Source organism: Phocoena phocoena, chromosome 2 (genome assembly GCF_963924675.1).
Source record: "Phocoena phocoena chromosome 2, mPhoPho1.1, whole genome shotgun sequence".
In the NCBI taxonomy this organism is placed as follows: domain Eukaryota; kingdom Metazoa; phylum Chordata; class Mammalia; order Artiodactyla; family Phocoenidae; genus Phocoena; species Phocoena phocoena.
The window spans coordinates 163,976,922-163,992,060 of NC_089220.1; the positions used below are offsets into that span (position 1 = coordinate 163,976,922).

General features: G+C 47.1%; 1 protein-coding gene across 1 annotated transcript; it reads right to left on the reverse strand.

Moving 5' to 3' along the window:
• Positions 1-7,709: 7,709 nt before the first annotated feature.
• Positions 7,710-10,466, reverse strand: SKIDA1 (SKI/DACH domain containing 1). The gene has a single exon (XM_065872753.1). It carries the CDS (start codon positions 10,464-10,466, stop codon positions 7,710-7,712), a length of 2,757 nt encoding a protein of 918 aa, XP_065728825.1.
• Positions 10,467-15,139: the final 4,673 nt, after the last annotated feature.

The window sequence follows — 15,139 nt, forward strand, 5'->3', positions numbered from 1 at the left end:
CTTACTGGAGAGCCTCTAGGCTGCCTGCCACTCTCTTTCCACCTCTTTCTGTCTTGCTCCAGTTCTCTCAACTGAAGGAAGATCCAGGTAGCAGGAGCTAAGGAATCGGGAATACCCTAGCATCTCAGGTACTTGGCCTGTTTCCCTTGTAGCTGTTCTTTTCAGACTACATGGACGCGCGCGCGCGCGCACACACACACACACACACACACACACACACACACACACCTGCAGGCAGCAGGCTCTCCTAATTCCCTTTTGAAACCTCTCTCCCTCCACCTCTCTGGCCTTAACGTCCCCTGCAAGGGGACAACCAGTGCCCTTCCCCCAGTTAGGCACAAGTCTGTCCTGAAGCCTTGCCTGCAGCCACCAAAGAATAGGAAGCTTGCTGTGCTACAGCCCGAATAGCTCGGCTCTGGGGGAAGAAGTCGTGGGAGTCAAGTAGTGGCCCAGGACAGGGTTAGGTTCAAGGTAGAGAAAGAAAAGGAATGACAGTCAGCAGTTCCCCCATGGAAGCCACTGACAGAGGTTTAACTCCACACGTTTTGGGATCCTGTTTTTCTAAACAAACTGGAGTGATCTTTAGGGAAAGCCAAAGACACATGATGAAAACATCCTGTTTTGAGAAGCAGGAACGGTGGAACCGCAGTTAACTGCCCACGAGTGCGTTAATCAGGAAAGGGGCTTGGGAGCCCAAAGCTTGAATTTGGTGAATTCGTGCAATTTGGAGCATTTCGACTTAATATTGATCCCTAAACTCAATTTTGAAAACAGCCTCCATCGCAGGAGTATGGGCTGTGTTATCCCAGTATTTGCACGCATCGATTGGGCTAAAATAAAATTCATCATACTCTCCGCAAAGAAGGAAGAGGCAGGGACGGTCACAAGAGGAATAGCAGAAAGTGCATAGTTAATATGGGTTGTACGCGAATCCGCGAAACAAGTGCTTTAAACCCAAGGGGATTTCGCGTAATAGCTAATTTGGTGAGAGAGCGAGAGTGCGCAAGCAGAGGGCCATCTTAGAAGGGAAGAAAGATAGCTGAATATAGGTTTTTCTGACTGGAATTAACATTTCCTTGTGATTTGCATTCGCTAATGTCCAAGCCCTTACGTCCACCTAACCCAGGGTTTTCCACCCCCCAGTGCCGGCTCTCTCGAAGAAATTCCCTTCCCTCGAGCTGCACGTTCAGAGCTCAGAGGCTGCTGCTGCTTTTCCCCCCGACCCACCGGGTCTTAAGTCCTGGAAAGGCCGCGGGGCCGAGCCCAGGGAGGCGCTCTCCGCCCGCCCACTCCAGGCCAGCAGGGCCCGGCGGGGTCTTCGTCTCCAAGTTAATCAAATGAACCCAGCGCCTGCCTGGTTTAGCCCATACCCTTCCCGGGTCCCAGCTGGCTGGAAAGAGAACTGGAGGAGATGGGAATATCTTATCTTAAAATAAAGAATAAATCCTTTCCCTTGTTTAAACACACACACACACACACACACACACACACACACACACACACACACACACAACCAAAAACGGTTCCTCTTATTTCTCCTGTCTTCTGTGTCCAGTTCAGGTTCCTAAAGGAGACGGAGAGGGAGAAAAGGAGAGAGAGAGATCGCGCGTGACAGAGAAAGGAAGAAAGAGGGAGAGAGAAAAGGAGAAAGAAAGCTTTAAACAAAAGACGAGCTGGCTCAGGCAGGGGTCTGGAGCCCTCCTTCAGGGACCTCTCTGCCTGTAGCCTCTCCAGTCCCCGGCCCTGCATTTTTGGGCGTTCGGCAGGCGTGGCCGAACCGGCCCGATCCCGCGCTCCACGCGGCCGGAGAACTGGAGACAAAGCCCAAGAACCAGTTCCACCCCCCCACCCCCCACCCCCCCCGCAGCGCGGCTCGAGCCCGCGTCCGGGGCCGGCGGCCTGCGGTCCAGGCTGTGACCGGAGAGGGGCGCCGGGTCTCCTGCGCCCGCCCGCGGCCTCGCCGCCTGGGTCGCCCTGGCCCGCCCAGTTCTCCTCGCAGCACTCAGCAAGCTGCTCTCGTGGGCTCGCGAGTTCAAAACACGCCTTCTCATCCACAAAAGCCCGGACCCCCCTCGCCACTTTCTTCCCAGGTCCCGCAGCGTCTCCAGGAGTCGCCGTGGCGCTCCCGGCCGGAGTCCGCTTCCGCCCTGGGCCTCGGAGGCCGAGCGGCCATTTACTGCCCTCTGATTGCGCCAGGACCAGGTTAGCTCATAAAGCCTTTCACACTCAACAATGGGGATTTTCTCAACAATTAACAAGAAACAACATAATAAAGCCATTTACAAAGACCTTGCTATTTACTATAAATTAGGCACTCTTTAAGAGACCAGTGCGTAATTTCACACACTTTACAACTGGGGCTGCATTTTAAACACCCGGGAAAACAAGCTTGTTGCACTTTCCTGTGACCTGTCTGCGGTGCACCTCTGTTTCCCCTCTTCCTCTCGAAGCAGCTTTGTTTGCATTGCTGCGCTCCAACCTCCCCAACCCAGGCTGGTTTTCCAGGTCACTGTCTCACGTTTCCCGTCTCCAGGTCATCATTCCACTTTCAGATGCACTGAGCGGTTCCAAGGGACAGGAACCACGGCGCCAAAGGAAGTAGGCCTGGCCGCATCGCGTTTCCCCGACTTGGGGGGTTCCCCCGGGCCTCGCCTGCGCGCCCGCGCCCTCCCCCGACTCCCGGTCTGGGCTCTTGGGCCACTTCCCAGGGGGCGTTCGCAGCCCCGCCGGCAGCCCGAGTGAAGCCCCATCTCTTTGCCACTTGCGTTCCGCACACTCAGTTGGAGGCATTGGCCAGCCCTCCGCCCAAGGCGAAAAGCTGGGCCCCATTTGCCTGGGGAAGAGAGCTCAGGCCTGGGCGAGAAGGTGAGAAATGGCCAGGCGGCGTGTGCGTGCGCGGGGGTGGCAGATGGCTCCGGGCCACACAAAAGGAGCGCCAAGGGACGGAAGGCGGTCCAGCCCCCGAGGGCCGGCCCCGGGGAGAAGGCCAGGCCGGCCGCGCGCCCCGGCGCCCCTGCCCTGCTCCGGGTAGGCCCGGCCACGAGGTCGCCGGGCAGTGAGGCCGCACGAAAGGCGCTGGGGGCCGTGTGCACGGGGGTACGGGCCTTTCCGCCCGGGGAGCGGGTTGGTTCATTCCGAGGAGAGCAAGAGCTGGGCGGGAAAAAAAGTCACAAAGAAATTTGTTTGCCACCGTGCAAAATGGCGGCATTTGCACATCTTTCTGGTGGTGGCAGTGGCCCAGGCCTGAGAGCCGGGAGCTGCCCTGGGTCAGCGCGGTGGCCGGAGCAGGCAGGGAAAAAGGGACCCCGACGCCCCCTCGGCTCCCGGCCGGGCCTTCAGCCCGCTCGGTTGTCCCCTGCCTTCCCCCCCCCCCCCCCCGCCCCAAGCTTGCCAGTCCCCAACCCCGCGCCAGCAGCCCCTGGACACTGACCCCTGTTTACAAACACAGCCTGGGGGCGGGGTGGGGCGGCCGGAACGCGGGCTGGCGGGGCGGGGGAGGCGGCCCGCTCCCGAGGACGCCCCCAGCAGAGAGGGACGAGGAGTTGGTGCGAGAGAGCGGGCCCGGCAGCTGGAAAGGACTGAACGCCTTGTTTTTGAAACTGTCAATTCCCTCAACCCCTATTGTGAGGGCTTCATGCAAAACATCTCAGGCCTTTTAAAGTAGGAGCTTGTGAGGCCGCCACAGTTTGAAAAGGAGCGAGAGAGGAGCGGGGGGCCTAGGGCATGGGCAAAGAATGATAGCTGGGCCCACCTCCTTTTTTTTTTCCAGCAAACGAGGGCCAAACAGGTAAGATGCAGCCCTCCCCCACCTCCTAGATCTGCCCTACGTCCCCACCCCCCAAGCTAGTTTGCAAAATGCCCTCTGGCCTCGGGAGCAAACCAAAACCAAAGCTAGCATTAAAAATAGCGCTTCCTTACAGGGAAGGGGAAAATCGTGGCGAAGGCCCGGGTGACCCGGAGGACTCCCTAAGGTGGAAGCCCTGTTCCTCCTTGCCAGTTTCCTGAGGTTAGTTGATGGGGGAGCCTTTAAATCCCCGCTCCCCCCGCCACGCCAGTTTGACTCTAGGAGCTCCCTTTTTCACATTCTTTTCAGCAGGAAGTATTTTCAAGGTGAAGCAAAACTCACCACATTTTCTGTCTTTTGTAGATGCTAATACTTTATTATTTTTTTAATGGTTGTGTTTTTGTTTTTGTTTTACCATAGAGGATTTTTGTTCTCTTTGAAAGAAAAAAAAATGCTTTTGAGGAATTAGTCTACATCTCTTCCTGCATGCACACAAAACTAGCATTCTCATATCAGCAGAAACTTCCAATTCTACTGACTGGAACTTTGAGGAATTTCTAGACCATTGAAAGTCACCCAGACATGGATAAGATAAAAGTCCACACACCAGCCCATCTAGTTTATGTTATTGCTGTTTAGCGGTGGCTCCTTGTTGTTGATTTTAAAATAAACAACCATTACTGAGCATACTCCACTGTAATCAAGGAGGCCAGTACAAAAGAATACCCACTTTAAAGAGTAAATAGTTGAGAAAGAGTAAGCTGCATTTGCTAAAAAAGGCAGATAACCTGACTGTGGAAGACAGAGTACACACACCTCTTAAAAAAATAATTAAATCTTCATTTCACAGTCTTATCAGGAAACTCCTTTTACAGGAGACCAAAAATAACTTGTTTCCACAAAAAAAGTCAGAAAAAGAGCCCTTTCCTGCATTTTTCTTACACCTATAAGTGCTGAGCTTTAGACACAGGAATCGGTGACCCTGGAACCATATAGTGCCTTTTAAAAAAAATTCTCTCACCTGAAAACATTTAAATGTAAAAATGCAATCTATCAATGGAGGTAACTTTTGTTTTTCTCTCAATAAGGCTTAACTTTTTGAACAAATGGGACATTTATAACGTCTTAGAAAATCTAGATATTGTCATTAACCATAAACCAACCAAAATGAAGTAAACTGCACTAAGAATACAGCAGAATAGGAGAACAGCTAAGGGGCTCCCAGAAATTGAAAGAATACCTTGAATTTACAAGTTACTGAATACCGTTTGGTACACTTTCCTAACAGAAGCCCCACCTCAGGTTTTGCTGTGGTTGGCTGTCTTGTGGTAGTACTGTGGGGTGAAATTTGTGTTGACTATTTCATTTCTTTCCTTTTGATGGTATCACTCTGGAATGCCTCGGCCTCCATGCTGCTCATTCTTCAGTTCCTATAAACTGAAACTATTGATTCTCTGAGGGCTGGAGACCAAGTGTCAAAGCTGGAGGCCAATATTTTATGTCAAAAATTCCATAGGGTATATTTGTTTTAAATTGTGCTTATTCCATCTCACAGTCCTCCCACACCCAAGATCTGTAAGCTTCAAATATATTCTCAGTTTATAATTTAGGCACAATGATTCCATAGCCAACAAGAAAAGTACTAGTCTAAATGTAGTAGTCATACTTTGAACTTTCTTGACTTAGCAGTAATTAAAGAGTAGAAATTACAGACTTGCAGTGTGTGTATGTCACACTTTTTACAGATTGATTTTGCAGGACAACTCACTGCACCCAAATTCTGTATTGCCTTCCAAAGAGGAAAGAACTGACTGAGAAGCCAATGGTTCAGCTTTCTGGAGTTTTAACTGTAACTTGTACCGGTCTTTGAAATTACACAAACATGAATTCAAGGATAACATCCCCCAATTTTTGCTTTGACCATATCTATCATCCCAATAAAAAAAAAAAAAAGATCCATTGAACCTACATCTGGCAACATTCAAAAAGGAAAGGAAGGGAGGCAGTTCAAAGCATCTGTTTACTCCATCCAAATGTATTTGGATGCAGGTACTCTCAGACTCTGTCCTTTACAATAAGAGTAAAACCACAGAGCATATACAACAATTAGGGCTGAGACCATCCAGATCTATCGGAAACATTTATAGACAAAAGGAAAATTTCAAAGGGAATAGGAATTAAAAGGTTAAGAAAAAAAAACTGAATTTCCATGAGAACTAGTGACTTAAATTCACACAGTAAACATTTCATTGATGTTTTGTTTTCTGATTTATGATCTATATATGCAACTTCTTAGGTTTAAGATGGCAAAGATCTGAGATATATAATTTGTCAGACTAGGGGAGGTGGACCCAAAATTATTAGGTTTAACTTTCATCAAAATAGCAAGTGATCTCTGCTTCACTTTCTTAAACCTGAAACTTTTTGCAATTGATTTGTAACAAGTGTGTAAAGTTTTGTTGTTATTTAGGAAGAAATCCACCAGTGTTTTGCACAGAACCTGACTGGCCTCATCACATGGTGTTACAACAAAACATTACACCCAATAAATGCATTTCTTTCAGGCAAAAACATTACAAGTGAAAATGTCAACAAAACCATTCATTCCTGTTAACTGTTCTCCAATCTGGAATAAGTAGAAATGTATGGAACCAGGAATTTTAAACAGTGTTTTTAATTGAAAATAAAGCTAAAGCATGCTTTTCAACAGTGCAAATTTCCATAATTTTGATTTACTGCTTCCATCATCACAACATAGTACACCAGCATGGCCCTTACCAAGGGCTAGACCCTAACCATTTGCATGTTGAACTACTTTGATTTTAAGTGCAAATATAGATAGTCACCTCTGATTGTCACTTGCAGTAGAAACTCTCCTGCTTTATACACAGGATGGTCTGAAAATAGAAGTTTAGAGAGATGCAGAGAAAGTAAAAGGTAATAAAATCCAAGTGCCTGAGTTCTGGTACCAAAAAGCCCTGAACTAACTGTTATTTTTCATTTGGGGTATTCTTATACTTCTGACCCATTTTACTTTTCTCAGTCGCTTTTACTGCTTTGTCACTATAAAGAGACCATAACATATTCTGCTATTAAGAGAAATATTTTCATTGTTTTGCAAGTTTGAGGAGTCATGTTCAGACCACAAGGTAAGCAGGACAGTAGTAAGAGTCACCTAATTTAAAATTTTGGGTGAGAACACAAAAAAGGAATTTTCCAATCGCAAGGAGTGCCTGTAAAAGTAAAATCACACCCTTTACAAAAATAAAAAAGAAAAGACAATATTATATTTACTCAGTTTATATGAGGCAGCTTTTACCAGCATTCAATCAGGACTCCCCAATATTTCCACTCAAAAAAATATAAGTGCAATGACTCTTGGAGAGGAAATGAGGGGAGAAAAAGATACCCCACAAACAAGAGCTCCAGTAGAGAACACTTTGGGCTTTCTTGCTACCTCACTGTGTAACCATGTAACCTAACAAACTTTCACTGAATTAACAGTTACACTTTCAGGTCTGAAATCTAGTGCATAAACTTAATGGCTCATTGTAATATTTATTATTCAACCTTTTGACATTTATTTGTAGCAGTTGAATTGAGGTACCAGGTGCATTATTAGCATTGAAACAGTAAAGTGTTCCAGCTCTACCGTAATAACTGAGTTTTACTTGAGTCTTTAGCCTGAAGTATAGTCTGTGGAATGTAAACCAACCCTTCTCCCACCCCGCCCCCACCCTACTCCAAAAAAAAAAAAAAAAAACCCGCAATGGAAAAAAAAGTAATCCGATTTCTGTCTTCAAAATGCGATAAACCAGGACTCCAAAAGGGGTGTAACACATTAATGGACTTGTACAAACCATCCTGTGCAGTTTACAACAAAAGGAAGGGAATATGGTTCAAGAAAATATCTTCCAAAACACTTTTATGAATTAAATTTCCTGAATTTGTGACTAGGTGGAAGAGGTATTGCAGAACCGCCCAGCTGCCATTTCCATATAGGATGGGCCTTGTGAGGAGGTTGGGAATCCTTAGTGGTGTTTAAGGAATACGCTGGCCACAAATCCCCATCCTTCCCAATAATGAGTGATGGTGGACAAGGAAAATTTGCCATGAAATTAAATGGCCTTTTCACTGCTGATGCTACATTGCTGGCTACCTTTTTGCGTCTGTTTATAACTGTAAAATCATCCAGTGTTCCTTCATGTGTCTCAGTTTTACCTGTAGGACGAGGACTTCTAGCTGATTTCAGATTTGGTTTGACTGGAGGTGTCTGAAGTACAGGTCGCTTTCCCAGTACTAGTGTCCGGTAATTTTTTCTCACCCTGGCACCAAATTTATATTCCCCATCCTCGGGTTGTGGAGAACCTAAAGTGCATGAAAGGCCCTGACTCTGAGCCAGTGGACTTAAGGAAGGAGCTTCTTTTTCAGGGCAGGCAAAACCTTCCTTGGCTGTGGTTAACAAGGCGTCCTCCTCTTTACTTTCAGTCACACTGTAAAACTCACCCTTTGTATCATTGCACTCGCACTTTAGCTTATTTGTAATAAGGTCAGGTTCATATTCTTCATTAGCACTACTGTCTTCTACTTTGATTTTAATATTGTGCAGAAATGGCAATGTCTTGTCGCCTGTGTCAGTGCAGGGATTCTCGGCTTTAGTTGCTGCTGCTGCTGCATCCACCTCGGGATCAGTTGGTGAAGAGGGCAAATCCGTAGCAAATTCAGTGCACTGAGGGATTTTGGAATCTTTTTCTGAATTTGCTGCCACTCCCGAAGAATCATTACTTAAGAACCTAGCAGCTATTGTGTTGTTATCTGCACAGTATGTAGTAGGAGTTGCTTGTAGGCATTTCCTAGCCTCTCGGAGTATTCTTTGTTGTGGAAATGCATTGTTTGTCTTTGGGCTAGGTGAAGAGGCCCCCTCCGCCAGGCAGTTAATTGTCAGCTCAGTTCTCTTTACAGTACTGGGAATTTCAGAGTGTGGGAATGTAATCTCAGATACCCTATCGTTCCTTATCTCTGTGAAACAACTCCCCAGGCTGGCCGGGCAGTACACCGGAGACGCTTTGGGGGCCCAGCTCTGCAGATTCCACTCCTCGGGCGACTCCGCTTTGACACTACTCTTGAGGTCGGGAAGTCTGCCGGCATCCTCGAAAGCAGCGGGTTTGGTTGCAGCGGCGGCGGAGGCCAGATGGTACAAGAAGTTGGCCTGCGCCTGCACGCTGGGAGGCTTGCAGAAGCTGGTGCGCCTGAAACGGATGCTCTGCACTGACACTTGGCTGGAGCCGGAGCTGGAGTCCGACTCCGTGGACGAGTCCTCCTCCTCCGAGCTGACTTCACTGGAATCCGAGGCCCCACTGCCCCCCTCCTCCTCGTCCTCCTCCTCTTCCTCCTCCTCCTCCTCTCCCTCCTCCTCCTCTTCCTCCGAGGACACAGAGTTGCTGGAGCTAGACAAACTGGAGCCAAAATCTGAGTCGTTGGCTGCATGGTCCGAGTAGGAGCTGGACTCGGAGTCGCTGCTGCAACTCTCGGGAAAGCTGCCCAGATGGGGCTGCGGCCGGTGGTGATGAGGGGGGTGGTGATTCGGCTGCGGCTGCTGGGCCCTGTGGTGGTGGTGGTGATGGTGGTGGTGGTGGTGGTGGTGGTGGTGATGGTGGTGGTGGGGAGGCGGGCAGAAGCTGTTAACCAGATGAAACCTCTCCAGGCAACTGGCCCCGGCGGCCGCCGCCGCCGCCGCCGCGGCCGCCGCCGCGGCCGCCGCCTTGGCTTTGTAGGACCTGGGCAGCAGAAGCAGGCGGCGGGCGCCGGCGTGGGGCTCCAGCAGGCAGTCTTTGGCGCCCCCGCGCTTGCGCTTACACCGGTAGGTCAGGCTCACGGGGCCTCCGGCGCTCGCCGCCGCCTTGGGTTGGGGCCCGGCCGCCGACGCCTGGTAGTAGGCTGCGGCAGCGGCGGCGGCTGCGGCGGCGGCGGCCGCGGCGGCTGCGGCGGCGGCGGCGGCAGCCGGGTGCTTGCTGCACAGCAGGCTCCGAAAATAAGTAGGGTCCGAGTGGAAAGCGACGTAGTTTCCCTGGAGCGGGGCAGTTTCATAGTTTAGAGGGGGTTTGCAAGGCGAGCGCACGATTTCCGGGTAGTGCGAGCCCGGATATTTGCTAAAAATCTGAGGTAGATGGGCGGCTGGGCGCACGACGGCGGCGCCCGGGCGCGGGGACTGCGCGCTGATTGGCAGGGGCCGCGCGGCTCCACTCAGGCCCCGCCAAAGTTGGTGCTTGTCCTTCCAAAAACCCGGGCGGGGGCTGGCGGCGGCGGCGGCGGCGGCGGCGCGCTCTGGCGGCGGCGCCTTTGTGGCCAGGGCCCGGCCGACCCTCCTGCGCTTGGTCTTGAGGACGCGCTCGGTTTTGCAGGAGGTGTAGAGCGCTTCCACGTCTTCCCGGGAGATGAGAGTGCATTTGGCGGCGTGGAAGGCGATGCTGTTGATTGCCTTGAGTTTCCGCAACTCCTCCAGATCGCAGTGGTGCTTTTTCACTTTCAGATGATCCATGCGCTTGTGCACGGTCGTCCTCGGGATGTTTTTCAGCAGATCCGTGAAGACTTGGGAGAGGGCAAACATTTGCTTTCCTTTAATGATGAGGTAGCCGAGCCTCACGCCATCCACCTCTTCAAAACCTGACTTCAGGTCTCCCATCTCGGGCACTAAACGATCCCCACCATTTGCAGTAAATATATACGTGACGCATACATACACATGTATGTATGTTAATCCTCCACCAGATGCTGCGTGTGTCTCAAGGCATCCTGCTAATAAAATAACAAAGACTGTTATTCCCGGCGAAGGGAGTGCCAAACTCTAGGCGAAATTATTGGGGGGAAAAAAAAAACTATGAAATTACACTGACTTGATTCTTGCTTTTTTTTTGGTTTTCGTTTTTTTAAAAAAGAGGGAAAAAACCATCCGGTTTCTGATCTGCCAGTGTGTTGGTCTAAGTCCCCGATGCAGATCAGTACCTGGGCCCCTCTATTCCTTCCTTCTCCATTGGAGCACTATGATAATGGAATGTGAAGGGAGAAAGAGAAAAGAAATGCAGCTGCTATTCCCGCCGCTGCTTTAGCTACAAATAAAATGACAGAGTGAAGTGAGCTCGTCCGGAGACACCTTCATCAATTAATTCCCCTAAAGCCAGCGCTGATTGGACACTCCTGACAGGTGATGCAATAAAAATTGATATTCCACCCCTTCCCCCCAAAATCTCCCACTAATTAGCATACCCTTATACTGCCACCTCCCCTCCCAAAGTAAATAATACAGTCGGTATATAAATCTTTCCATTAAACTATCGGAGCTCAGAAACAGGCTGACTCACAGACTTCATCAGAAGCAGTGTGTGTACGCTTTAAAAAAAAAAAAAAGCCCTGTATATTCGCCTTTAAAGGAATATTGCCTATTTTTGCTTTATTTGCATTTTACCGCTATAGCTATCATCATTTCAAAGAAAAGCAGTTTTAAAACATTATCAAGCCTAAATACATATACCCCACCCCCTTGTCCTTTGGAAAATGGAGCTTAAGTGAAAACGTGCAGAATAGCCTGGTATTTCCCTTATGGGAGTGGGGCAAGGAGCCCGGCTGGGAGCTCCAAAGTTAAATCCGCGCGGTGAACCACCCCAGTACAGACTTACGTTTTGAATTTCTCTCGATTATCCTTGTTCCCCCCCCCCGCCCTAAAATGCCTTTTTACAACCAGAAACAAAGTTATTTGACCAAGGAAGCAGTTCAAGGCTCCAGCTCCGAAACACTGTAACAATTCAACTGGATTTTGGTTCTCTGCTGGGGGGTGGGGTGGGGAGGAGGTAGTTTCACGTCAGACCCATAACAAAGCATAGATAAGCCAGAAATGTGTACACTTTTCACAATTAACCAGGCTGGATTGGAGGCGGGATGGTCCTAGAGTCCCCAGCACAGCCTTAGCTAGGGTCCTGTTCACGACAGGTCAGAATTCCATGGAGCAGATTGCTTCTGTAGCAAAGAAAAGAAAATGTAAAACGCCCAAGGTGCTTCCATAGGTTTTAGGTAATAACGATGAAAAGAAAGTGTTGATGTACGATGCAGACTATTTCAGTGGTCTGTGATGCTCTTGGTTGGTAGTTTAAATGAATCTTCCACAACTCCCAATTTTTCCCCATGAAAGCCAAGCATCTGCTTAAAAAAAAATCACTTTGGATGAATATCAATATTGTTTAACCTCTTCTTAGTCAAATTAAAGTATATTTTGGTGTCATTTTCAAGGATATCCAAAATATTGCCAAATGAGAGCAAAGGTCTTCCCAGTCGCATTACTACGATCCCAAGGCGGTTTGTTGGCTGCTTTGCAAAATTCAGCAAAATCTTCTTAACTGTTCGGTGTTTGGAACTACAGCATAAATGCAACTCAGGCATTTATATGTTTCCTTGTTCTTCCAAAAATAGACACATCCGTGTGCTTAAAAGAATAAACGGATATTTCCGAGCCTGCAAGAAAAAAAATGTACAATAATTTCTTCCTTCACATTCAAAAGTTCCAGCTTCCCCTGCTCTGGTCTGGCTAGCACAAGCAGGTATGGCTCAAAGAGAGAGAGAGACAGAGAGACACAGAGAGAGAGAGATTAAAAACCGAGGAATCAGACATACAAAAAGGTAGTTTGCATGAAATGAAATCTCGGCCATAGTTCCCCACCCCCACCCTCATCTTCCTTGTAATTTCCCAGGAATTTTGAAGAGAACTGGGAATTTCAAGAAGTGCATCCGGAAATTAAGGAAGCCTATTTAAGAGAGCCTGTAACTCAGAGGTTGGGATTTGAAAAGTCAGCCCTGGACTACTGTTGCACTCAGCACAGATGTAATCGCCGCTCTTCAACTTAATCAATGTGTGTACAAACCACGATGTCTAGTTCTTGCCTTTGAAATCTAAGGCTAGCATTTCCATCCAAGAAATCAGAGCTACAGCAAATTACATTTTTGTCCCTTGAATGAGAGAAGGATCATTGAATGGATCTCGTGATATTTCAGGCTTTAAACGTAACCGAGAGGCAGCAATGAACAATGCCTCGTCACAGCTAATACCATCCACCGAGTTGGCTTTCTTTTGCATCTGGATCTATCACACCGCGTTTTTCTCTTTCACTTTCGCAGGAGGCAAAATGGTAAAGGTTTAAGCAGAAAGCAAAGTTTCCAGGAAAAGCAGATGCTGGTGTTTTTTTTTAAGTATAATGACCAGAGTCTACTGCAAGCGACAATAAGGTCGTTTTAAAATTCCTCCTGATGCACTTATATACTGCCAGCCCTCTCCCTCCCACCCCACCCCGTCCAATTCCCCTCCCCCAGCTTTAAGATTTCCACCAAAGAGTCAAACAGCCAAGAAATAGTAAACTCAAAAAAAGCCTCTGAGAAGACATTACAAAAGGTTGGCTAGAGCATTCTTTTTTTTTTTTTTTGGCCAGGTAGTTCTAGTTGTTCTCAATTCCTATTTAGATTTACACACACACACACACACACACACACACACACACTCCTATTCCTCCTGCACAAGGCAACATGACTTAGTAACCATTTCGAAATCACCTTTTCCTCTCCTTCCTCCCCTTCCACCTTTAAAATACTGGCAATATGGGTGGTTTTTAAAACTAACAGAATAGTATTTTTTAAACTAAAGTTACAATCTGTTGGGTCAAATGGAGAAAAATAAAGGCCAAAAGATTTGGGAAGTGGGTCTATGTATACAATTTATGCAAATATCTTTGTATGTGCACTCAGGTACCTTCACACTTATACATTTTTAATACTCCTATTACACATATTTCTTCTTGTCTAATACATTCTTTTGTTCCTTTAACTTCCCCATCGGTGTGTGTGTGTGTGTGTGTGTGTGTGTGTGTGAAGGCGTGAGCGCGCGCGCGCGCTCACGCCTTCACACACACACACACACACACACAGAGTGTGACAGACAGCTTTCTTGTGGCCATCAGGACACGTTGTATATCCGGGGTCTTCTCCAGGCACATTGGGGGTCGATCCCGATAAAAAGATCTAGCAGAGGCCCCTGAGTGCTCACACATGAAAGGCAGGGGACTTTAAGATGGATTTGCATGCACACAGGGGATTTCGATCAATAGCTACCAACATTTATGGCTTAGATTATTAATGTGAAAGCTGGCCAAAAGAATGGGGATGAAAAATTAAAGGTGTCTGTTATCAATTATGCTTAAAGTTATGCAATAATTTACTTACTTTGCCTGGATGTGCAGATCCAGATGTATAAAGTACTATTCTTCAAAAGCCAGGGGGTTTCTTTGATAAATATGTTGACCATGTCAGCCGCTTCTACAATCAAAGATGAACCCAATTCAGATGATGGACTGTATTCAAATTCTTTTTTAAGAAAGGATGTATCAACTTCTATGTTTCTCAAACACATATACCTATGTGGGTGGATACGCCCAAATTAACATTTATGTGTATACCCATCTGTGAGGGTCCAGAGGATTACTTAACTGAGAATTTAGGCATATATATGATATGCATTGAGTTTGTTAATTAAATGCGATTATTTAGTCAGTGAGGAATGCATAACCTACACACTATCATAAAAAGTGTTTTAGCTTTGAAAACAAAGCTGCTTGCTAGAGGAAAATCCTCTGTGGCAAATACAGACAGAAATACATAAATGTCCACTTACTTCTGCATTTATTGTAAAAAATCAGCACTTTCAGTTTTTAAAGTGATGGGCTATGAAAACATGAACATATTTGTCTTTACTTATCCTGTGCTGATGTGCTACATTTATCTTCAAATGTTCTATTTTGATTTATTTTCACTGTATTTTATGTTTAAATACCATTGCAATTCAGTCTGACCTCTTTCCTCTGGAGCGAAGTAATGCACACGGCATTTACAGTCTTTTAAATGGTTAGCTGGGAAATGCAATAGCAATTTGCAGAAGTAGTTTACTAATGGGGAAAGTTCTTTTGAAAACCTGAAGGAAAACCTAAGAGTACTTTTGCATTTCTTCACTACAATGTCATATAATTAAAGTACTGAGGAGCAATAAAATAATCCTTTCCCTTCCCAGCCTTCACCCATACATACATAATTTAAATGAGGATCGCCCCCCCCTCCCAACCCCACCACCATCACCTAACTCTTCACCATATACATTTGTTTTAGTGATTGCTGGCACATTTTGTTCAAAATGAATTCAGACAGAAAAGGACTAAGGAACATCACAAAAGGCCTCAACAATGTAAGTATACTGGTTAGAAGAATAAAGAAGTCCCTTGTAACTGTTAGCAAAAGTAACTATAATACTTACAACATAACAAAGTCTAA